Raw genomic sequence first — 8,396 nt, 5'->3', positions numbered from 1 at the left:
GTTGCAAAAAGCTCGCCTGCGATTGGTAAGTTCTCCAACATTCCACAGAATTTACAACAATTTCATCAGTTGTCACATATGGGCAAAATTCGACTGATAATTTATTTGGGAATATACTACTATACTTGATCACGATTTTCGATATCAATCATGCACCAAAAGCGTGATAATACTGTTGAAAGATATATTTTTCAAATCACATTGCCTTAGCTATTGTTTTCATTATTATTTGCCATCTCAGATATGGTTCTAAACTTCTTACTTTTTTTTATTTTTCGCAGCAACAGGAGAACAATATGGCTCACGATCACATTACCCTGCACTGTTTAAGCTAGAATGTTTAAAATATATAGTAGACTTGTAAAACAAAATTTCAATCCGCTTCTATATATTTGCTGATAAGATGTCACAGCAAATGACAACCGTGGGTGACTTGAGTAATATTGACCAGCTCATCCTGCGCATTATTGACACTCGTCGTTTGAAGCAGCTTAATTTAACAGAAACTGATATACGGCTAATATGTAACAAATCTCGAGAAGTTTTTATGTCGCAACCCATGCTGCTTGAACTTTCGGCTCCGGTAAAGATCTGCGGTGACATACACGGTCAGTTCTCGGACCTTTTGCGTCTGTTTGATTATGGTGGATACCCACCAGCCTCCAATTACCTCTTCCTTGGAGATTATGTGGATCGGGGGAAGCAGTCAATCGAAACCCTGTGCCTATTGCTGGCTTATAAAATTAAATATCCAGAAAATTTCTTTCTTCTTCGCGGAAACCATGAGTCGGCTGGAATCAACCGCATATATGGATTTTACGATGAGTGCAAGCGGCGTTACACTATTAAGCTATGGCGTACATTTGTTGATTGTTATAGTTGTATGCCCGTATCGGCCATTGTCGACGAGAAAATCTTTTGCTGCCATGGCGGACTAAGCCCTGACTTGTTAAATATGAATCAAATTGGACAGTTGGCCCGACCTTGTGATGTTCCTGACAAAGGATTACTTTGCGATCTCCTTTGGTCCGATCCAGACCCTAAGATAATGGGATGGAGCGATAACGACCGCGGCGTCAGTGTCACCTTTGGTGCTGACATAGTGGGCAAGTTCGTGCACCGACACAAATTTGATCTCATCTGTCGTGCCCATCAGGTCGTTGAGGATGGTTACGAGTTCTTCGCTAAGCGTCAGCTAATTACTATATTCTCAGCACCCAATTACTGCGGAGAATTTGACAATGCAGGCGCTATGATGTCAGTAGATGAAACATTGATGTGCTCGTTTTACGTTCTTAAGCCTTCGAAAAAACCAGGCTTGCGCAAAATCCACTCGAAGAGTTGAAATTAAAATAATGGGATGATGTTTTAATATTTGTATCAGTACCTTGGTTTACAAACAAGCCGTGTGACATAAAAATTTTACGTTTTTAATGCAAATTTAAATGTATTGCACATTCTGTGGTCATGTGTTCCAGTCAGTTTTGGCTGGGAACTGTAAGATAAGGTGGTGAGAATGTCATGCCATAGTAGTTTGTATTTTGTGTCCATTCTAATGAAAAATAAAATAAGAATAATATTATGGAACTTATGGTTTATAGAACTAGAAAGATTATAGATTATTATTTATTAACCAGAGAAATTCAATTTCGTTTCAGCAGCTTCCCACGCCTACTTTAAGATTTAAAAATTTTTCAGTTATGAACAGCGAACTGAGTCTTTTTTTCTATCAAAAATAAACTTATGATAAACTCTAAAATAAGTCTCTAAAGTAACTCTTAAGTCTACAGGCTTATGTTCATCTTTTTAGTTCATACAGTCATACATAAAGAGCCCAAAGTTCTTTGCCGTTTGTGCGGCAAATAGTCGGTTGGCCGGTAGTTGAAACTTTCTAATTTCATACTCTTTCTAATTTCGTACTCTTTCTTTCCCCATCAGAAATCACAAATATAGCAAAACGCAACTACGATGAGCAATCGTTTTTGAACGCGATATCAAAGAGCACACAAAACTAAGAGTCATGTTGCTAAAAGCTCGTTTGCGATTATTTTCCAGCTTTATACATAAATACAGAGCGGCGTCAAAGAGAAATTCAGTTTGGAATCAAACTTCGAGTTGAGTTCAACAATTAAGTGAATTTCGTTTCTACTGCGCTTTAAGTTTTTGCAAAAATCTATAATGAGTTCTGGTAAACATTTGGCTAAAGGTAAGAGAAAAAGTGACGTGTTGCCGGTGGTAAGAGAAACGCCCAAGCCAAACCCAAACAAGTTCTACAACATTCTACTGACTTTACAAACAAAATACTTTATAATTTCATCATTTGTCATACATAAAAAGTTTTAGAGATAAATTATTTGGTGGATAGTTAATATACTAGATCACGATTTTCAATATCAATCATGCACCTAAAACGTGCTAATACTGTTAAATAATATATCTTTATAAACTTCACATAGACATTTCTTGGCACAAATTTTTTGGCACAAATCATGAAATATAGCTTTAAAAAATATTCCTGATATATCAGATTTTACTTCGATCTATTAGCATCAAATAAACCATAATATTTACACTTCATAAAGATAACTTATCAACGAAATGTTTGCCATATCACGTCTGGCCGTATCAATTTTGAGTCAATGACTTGCTATACGTGAAATACAGGGACGGATTGAAGATGATTCCGACTTTTAATCGCTAACTTTATAATACTTCGACATCGCCATACTTGAAACTTTCACTGATAAATCCTTATTTATAGGTTCCGCCAAGCCTGTCCTCCCTGAAGACGGTCTTCTTCGCCTGTTCTCCATGAGATTTTGCCCTTATGCCCAGCGAGCCCATCTCGTGCTAAATGCTAAGAAAGTACCCCATCATACTGTGTACATTAATCTCACCGAGAAACCAGAGTGGCTGGTGGATGTGAGCCCTCTGCTGAAGGTTCCAGCCCTCCAGTTGGTGGAGGAGAAAGGCCAGCCCTCGTTGATTGAATCGCTGATAATTGCCGAGTATCTGGACGAGAAGTACCCAGAGAACCCTCTCCTGCCCAAAGATCCATTAAAACGGGCCCAAGACAAGATTCTGATAGAGCGCTTCAGTGGCATTACCAATGCCTTCATGAAGATCTTGACACAGGGAACCGGTCTGGAGGATTACTGGACGGCACTAGACATCTTTGAGCAGGAGTTAACCAAGCGGGGTACCAAATTCTTTGGGGGCGACAAACCAGGATTCGTGGACTACATGATCTGGCCCTGGTTTGAGCGCCTCTCTGTGATCGAGTTGAAACTGCAGGGAGAGTACAACTTCGACGAGAAGCGATTCCCCAAAATTACCCAGTGGATTGCTCTTGTGAAGGAGGACTCGGTGGTCAAGTCTTTCTACGCCACTCCCGAGCAGCATAACGAGTTCTGGAGGACCCGCAAGGCTGGCAATGCCAACTATGATCTGCTGGCTTAGATCATTAGTTAAAAATATTTTAAAAAGAACGAGATTTAAACACCTAATTAATTAAAATTTAAATATCAAATATATGAAAAATAAAAACATTTTAGACATTTAACATAAATAAACATTTTTGATTAGTTAAAAAAAGGGCTCTGTTTAATTTGAATAGCTTTCATTTACATAAATAAATCAAAAATTATATTTTATATTAAAGTATATTAACTTTTTCCTGAAATCCACTCCAAAGGTGCATTACTGTATCCACCCGGTTGGATATGTGTGTCAGCCGCAAAGGTTGCTTCGGCCGCCAAGTTCAGCCGGGTAAGAGGATCCAACTGGCGAAGGGCAGCCATCGGCTCTTTATATACCATACGAATGGCAATTGCTATCATCACTTGCATCTCTAGACCCGAGCACGCAGATCATGAGCAACGGCAGACATTTGGCTAAAGGTATGTATTTCCAGAAAGCTAAATATCCATGGATATTAAACAATCTGCCCTGACAGGCTCACCCCCGCCGGATGTGCCCGAGGATGGTATCCTTCGCCTTTACTCTATGCGCTTCTGCCCATTCGCCCAGCGCGTGCATCTGGTGTTGGATGCCAAGCAGATCCCTTACCACAGCATCTACATTAATCTCACAGAGAAACCAGAGTGGCTGCTGGACAAGAATCCGCAGGGCAAGGTACCAGCTCTAGAAATTGTAAGAGAACCAGGACCACCTGTGCTTACGGAGTCGCTATTGATCTGCGAGTATCTGGACGAGCAGTATCCATTACGTCCGCTCTATCCGCGTGATCCTCTTAAGAAAGTTCAGGATAAATTACTGATTGAGCGATTTGGAGTGGTGCTTGGTGCCTTCTTTAAGGCATCGGACGGCGGTGAATTAGAGCCCTTCTGGAACGGCCTCGACACCTACGAAAGGGAACTGAGCCGTCGGGGTACAGACTTCTTTGGTGGTGAACAGACAGGAATTTTGGACTACATGATCTGGCCCTGGTGTGAGCGCCTCGAGCTTCTAAAGTTGCAGCGTGGTGAGGAATACAACTACGATGAAAGCCGTTTCCCTCAGCTGGTAAGTTGATCTTAAGGATTCTTAAGGTATGCAATTCAAATATTTTTCCAGACCTTGTGGCTGATACGCATGAAGCGTGATCCGGCTGTGATGGCTTTTTACATGGAGGCTGAGGTTCAAGCTGAGTTCCTGCGCACGCGTAGCTTGGGCCAACCCAACTATAATTTGCTTGTGAAGGATGCCTGATGCAGCTTGGTTTATTTAAATGTTTAGCTTGGAATGAATAAAACTTTAAGGCAGTCCAAAACCAGTTCCTAAGATTTGATTTTGGCTAAACCTGTTGGCAATCTAGTACTTGGCTTTGAATGCTATATCATACTGGGGATTGCCAAGGGTCTTGGATTTCTGGAACTCGGCATGCAGCTGGACATCCAAAGCAGTCTTCTGTACTGCCTCATCTTGAGCCACCAAATCGCGCCACTTCAGCTGCAATGGTTGCGATTATGGTTATAAATCTTCATTAGGAGTGATAGATTAACATACCAGTTTCCCAAATCTATTTGTATTGAGCTCATATTTCTGCTCCGAGGTGATTTTCATGCTGGGAAAGCGTTCAAACCAGGGCCAAATCATGTAATCCACGATTCCAATGGTCTGCCCGGCAAAATAGGGAGTTCCCCTTTTCGCCAGTTCTACTTCAAAAACATCCAAAGCATTCTCGAACTTTTCAATAGCATCTGCTGGGGCATTCGGATTACAGGTTAGGACTGGGTAAATGGCACTGACCACCGGAGCAAAGCGTTCAATGAGAATCTTGTCTAGCGCTTTCTGAAGGGGATCAGTGAGAAATAGTTGGGGTTGGGGATACTGCTGGTCCAAGTACTCCGCAATGATGAGAGATTCCACAAGAGTAGGTTGATTCTCAATACCAGCGAGTTGCAGGGCGGGAACTTTTCCCAGAGGACTGTAATCCTTGTACCATTCTGGCTTCTCAATTAAATCAACGTAGATCTTGTGATGTGGGATCTGTTTAGCAGCCAGTAGTAGGCGAACTCGGTGGCTGAAGGGGCAGAATGCCATTGAAAAGAAACGTAGGACGCCATCTTCAGGTAGTTCCGGTTTGGTAGAACCTGTAAAGTCAAGAATAGATGAATAGTTGGCAAAGACGAAGTAGTTACCCTAGTCCCGATTGAAGATGAAAAGATGAGGTTTTGTGGTCGAGTGCATATAGGTTTAATATTTTCTCGCTGAGCGTTTTCACATTCAAATTTTAAGTATCTTGAATCCTGTTGTACAGGTTCTAAATATCAGCCAAATTTTGGATCCCTTACAAGGGCTCGAAGGCGACGTCGTAGTTGGGCTTGGCCTCATGGCGGGTACGCATAAACTTAGCATGGATTCTGGCATCCAAAGCGGTGGCCTTTACAGCTTCATCTTGGGCCGCCAAATCGCGCCACTTCAACAGATTCTGATAACGCGTCTTGTCCAGCTCGTAGGGTTCATCCAGAGAGTACTTAAGGGCGGGGAATCGCTCAAACCAGGGCCAAATCATGTAGTCAACAATGCCGATCTTTTCGCCACCAAAGTACGGGGTTCCCCGCTTGGTAATCTCCTGCTCAAAAACATCCAGAGCGGTCTCGAAGTTTTTTATGGCATCTCCCGGTGGGTTCTTGGTGAAGAAGACCGGGTAGATGGCACTGACAGCGGGAGCTAGGCGTTCAATGAGGATCCTATCAAGTGCCTTTTGTAATGGATCCTTGGGGAAGAGGGAGCCCTCGCCGGGATACTGCTCATCCAAGTACTCGGCAATGACCAGGGATTCCACTAGAGCAGGTTGTCCTGGCAGCTGTGGCAACTGGATGGCTGGCACCTTGCCTAGTGGACTGTAGTCGATGTACCACTCAGGTTTCTCGCTGAGATCAATGTAGACCGTATGATGAGGAATCTTCTTGGCGGCCAGAACCAAACCGGCACGCTGGGAATACGGGCAAAACCTCATCGAATAGTAGCGCAGGACTCCATCCTCGGGAATTTCCGGTTTGGGAGAACCTGTTGATGGGGTATTTGTGACGTCAGCGGAAAGTTTTCCATTATGCTTGGGCTAAAATTAAATCTCTATCTGCTGCTAATTTACACTTCTTATGGGGGGTAGATAAAACTATGGAATCAATTGCTAACTTTTGCCGCGTCACTATCCCATTGACCTTGAAGTGCCCCGACTCACCCCTCTTGAAGTGCTTCTGCGGCAGGGCCATTTTGTTAACAACTTGAAGATAATTCCTTAAACGAGAAATGTTGGTAGCCAAAATAGTTCCAATCGAATGACAACGAATGGAGATTTGATGACCTTATATAGTGGTCGCAGACGCTGGACGGACGAATATATCGAATAGGAATAACGATTGTTGCCCGGGCAATTTAAAATGAAACCCTAAAAAAAATGTAATCTTTCATATTGTGTCTATTATAAAACCTTTTTATTTAAAGTATTAAAACCCTTTATTGATCAAACCTGTTGAATATTGAAAGGTATTCTTTTAACAGGGAAAATGTAAATATTTATTTTTCAATCACAATAGTGCTGTCATATGTACATCTAAACTCAATTTGAAATATATATACAAATAATGATGTGTAACCATTTTCTTCAAAACTACTCTAATTTAACGCGCTTGGCCTCATTGCTAAAATAAAGAAAATTAGTTTGATATGCATTATATAGGATTTAAAAACGTACTAGAGCATATTGTAATCAGCATTGCCCGCTCGACGGGAACTCATGTATTGGGCATGGGTCTTTCCATCCAAATAGAAGCACTTGACGGCTCGGTCCTGTAACATCAAGTCGCGCCATTTGATCTGAAATATATATCTTGTTCAAGCTCAAAATGATTTTTAAATCTATCAAAACCCACCAATGTAGTAAAACGTTCAGGATTTAATTCGAATCCATCACCCAAGGCAACCTTCAAAGAAGCAAAACGCTCGCACCAGGGCCAAATCATATAGTCCAGCATTCCCGGGCTTGATCCACCAAAGAACTTAGTCCCACGCTGCTTAAGTTCCTCCTCGTAAATGTCCAGCCCGGCGTAGTGATCAGTGTTGCCCAGCTGGTCGGGATTTTCATGAATCGCAAGTCGGTAGAAGGCAGTGATAAATTGCCCAAAGCGCTCGATCAGAATCTTTTCCTGGGCCTTCTTTAGCGGATCCTTAGGATAAAGCGGTACCTCAGGATACTTCTCGTCCAGGTAGTCGCATATGATGAGCGACTCAATCAGGACGGGATTTCCCGGTGCTTTGACCAGCTCTAAGGCAGGAACCTTAGTAGAGCTGCTCACCTGGTGGAACCATTCAGGTTTCTCGCGAAGATTGATATAAATGCTGTGATAAGGCAAATTTTTGGCGTCGAGAACAAGGTGCACGCGGTGAGCATAAGGGCAGAAACGCATTGAATACAACTTCAAGACTCCATCATCCGGGAATATGGGCTTCTCCGAACCTTCATTATATATTTGCGTTTGAAATAAACATTTTAGATTGTAGTTGGCAGTACTAACCTGTGGTTAAATGCTGAGTATCGCTCATTTCGCAAAAAATTAATAACCTGTTGTTTTTATTTATCGAACTAATCGAAGTTTGACTAGAAAGTGAAAGCTGCTCGATTACCAATTATCGAACATTTTTTGAGTTGATTACAAAAAAACGAACAGATATTAAAAATGAAAGTCTTTACAATACAAAGCAGTAGATTACATTTTATTTTGATAAGATTTGTCTTGCATTTTTAATTTTAGAACACTTTTAATTTAAGTGATTTATGTTTAAAAAAATCCAAAGTCAGCAAATGCATACGATATTTTTAATATATATTTTAGCTTTTATTTTGAAATTAAAAATTTAGCATATCACCATTAAAAATAATACTAAAACCA

At 41.3% G+C, this 8,396-nt stretch overlaps 5 protein-coding genes across 7 annotated transcripts; 3 read left to right on the top strand and 2 right to left on the bottom strand.

The window, feature by feature from the left end:
- The first annotated feature begins 334 nt into the window (after positions 1–334).
- LOC108109877 (serine/threonine-protein phosphatase alpha-2 isoform) lies at positions 335–2,031 on the top strand. Of its 2 annotated transcripts, XR_001772539.1 has the most exons (2): positions 335–1,507; positions 1,939–2,031. XR_001772539.1 is itself a non-coding variant. In XM_017218673.1 (1 exon), the coding sequence occupies exon 1, from the start codon at positions 404–406 to the stop codon at positions 1,343–1,345; it is 942 nt and encodes a 313-aa protein (XP_017074162.1). In that variant the 5' UTR covers positions 335–403; the 3' UTR covers positions 1,346–1,550. The 2 variants fall into 2 exon arrangements, 1 of the variants encoding a protein (XP_017074162.1); XM_017218673.1 differs by lacking the exon at positions 1,939–2,031 and having other exon boundaries at positions 335–1,550.
- A 73-nt stretch (positions 2,032–2,104) lies between these two features.
- Positions 2,105–3,563, top strand: LOC108109767 (pyrimidodiazepine synthase). Its single transcript, XM_017218440.2, has 2 exons — positions 2,105–2,206; positions 2,762–3,563. The coding sequence occupies exons 1-2, from the start codon at positions 2,179–2,181 to the stop codon at positions 3,457–3,459; spliced, it is 726 nt and encodes a 241-aa protein (XP_017073929.1). The 5' UTR covers positions 2,105–2,178; the 3' UTR covers positions 3,460–3,563.
- A 19-nt stretch (positions 3,564–3,582) lies between these two features.
- On the top strand, positions 3,583–4,815 carry LOC108109892 (pyrimidodiazepine synthase). The gene is made up of 3 exons (XM_017218696.2): positions 3,583–3,899; positions 3,956–4,524; positions 4,576–4,815. The coding sequence occupies exons 1-3, from the start codon at positions 3,872–3,874 to the stop codon at positions 4,708–4,710; spliced, it is 732 nt and encodes a 243-aa protein (XP_017074185.1). The 5' UTR covers positions 3,583–3,871; the 3' UTR covers positions 4,711–4,815.
- On the bottom strand, positions 4,704–6,822 carry LOC108109891 (pyrimidodiazepine synthase). 2 transcript variants are annotated; one of them, XM_017218693.1, is made up of 3 exons: positions 6,689–6,822; positions 5,008–5,594; positions 4,704–4,950 (listed from the first exon to the last, which is right to left on the bottom strand). In XM_017218693.1, exons 1-3 carry the CDS (start codon positions 6,717–6,719, stop codon positions 4,813–4,815), a joined length of 756 nt encoding a protein of 251 aa, XP_017074182.1. In that variant the 5' UTR covers positions 6,720–6,822; the 3' UTR covers positions 4,704–4,812. The 2 variants fall into 2 exon arrangements, with proteins under 2 accessions (XP_017074182.1, XP_017074184.1); XM_017218695.1 differs by lacking the exons at positions 4,704–4,950; positions 5,008–5,594 and adding an exon at positions 5,674–6,513 and having other exon boundaries at positions 6,689–6,819.
- A 177-nt stretch (positions 6,823–6,999) lies between these two features.
- Positions 7,000–8,116, bottom strand: LOC108109843 (pyrimidodiazepine synthase). The gene is made up of 4 exons (XM_017218596.1): positions 8,022–8,116; positions 7,380–7,963; positions 7,202–7,323; positions 7,000–7,148 (listed from the first exon to the last, which is right to left on the bottom strand). Exons 1-4 carry the CDS (start codon positions 8,047–8,049, stop codon positions 7,118–7,120), a joined length of 765 nt encoding a protein of 254 aa, XP_017074085.1. The 5' UTR covers positions 8,050–8,116; the 3' UTR covers positions 7,000–7,117.
- Positions 8,117–8,396: the final 280 nt, after the last annotated feature.

This window comes from Drosophila eugracilis, unplaced genomic scaffold, assembly GCF_018153835.1.
Source record: "Drosophila eugracilis isolate 14026-0451.02 unplaced genomic scaffold, ASM1815383v1 contig_1104, whole genome shotgun sequence".
Lineage (NCBI taxonomy): Eukaryota > Metazoa > Arthropoda > Insecta > Diptera > Drosophilidae > Drosophila > Drosophila eugracilis.
This window is presented reverse-complemented; position numbering and strand designations above follow the sequence as displayed.

Excerpts from the sequence above, each read along its gene's own strand:
- LOC108109877 (XM_017218673.1), top strand. The coding sequence starts at position 404 with ATGTCACAGCAAATGACAACCGTGGGTGACTTGAGTAATATTGACCAG.
- LOC108109891 (XM_017218693.1), bottom strand. The coding sequence starts at position 6,719 with ATGGCCCTGCCGCAGAAGCACTTCAAGAGGG. Across the intron at positions 5,595-6,688 it reads GCAGAAGCACTTCAAGAGGG|GTTCTACCAAACCGGAACTA; the intron begins GTGAGTCGGGGC and ends TTGACTTTACAG. Across the intron at positions 4,951-5,007 it reads CAAATAGATTTGGGAAACTG|CTGAAGTGGCGCGATTTGGT; the intron begins GTATGTTAATCT and ends CAACCATTGCAG.
- LOC108109767 (XM_017218440.2), top strand. The coding sequence starts at position 2,179 with ATGAGTTCTGGTAAACATTTGGCTAAAG. Across the intron at positions 2,207-2,761 it reads TGGTAAACATTTGGCTAAAG|GTTCCGCCAAGCCTGTCCTC; the intron begins GTAAGAGAAAAA and ends CCTTATTTATAG.
- LOC108109843 (XM_017218596.1), bottom strand. The coding sequence starts at position 8,049 with ATGAGCGATACTCAGCATTTAACCACAG. Across the intron at positions 7,964-8,021 it reads TACTCAGCATTTAACCACAG|GTTCGGAGAAGCCCATATTC; the intron begins GTTAGTACTGCC and ends TATATAATGAAG. Across the intron at positions 7,149-7,201 it reads GCTGATTACAATATGCTCTA|CAATGAGGCCAAGCGCGTTA; the intron begins GTACGTTTTTAA and ends TCTTTATTTTAG.
- LOC108109892 (XM_017218696.2), top strand. The coding sequence starts at position 3,872 with ATGAGCAACGGCAGACATTTGGCTAAAG. Across the intron at positions 3,900-3,955 it reads CGGCAGACATTTGGCTAAAG|GCTCACCCCCGCCGGATGTG; the intron begins GTATGTATTTCC and ends CTGCCCTGACAG. Across the intron at positions 4,525-4,575 it reads AAAGCCGTTTCCCTCAGCTG|ACCTTGTGGCTGATACGCAT; the intron begins GTAAGTTGATCT and ends ATATTTTTCCAG.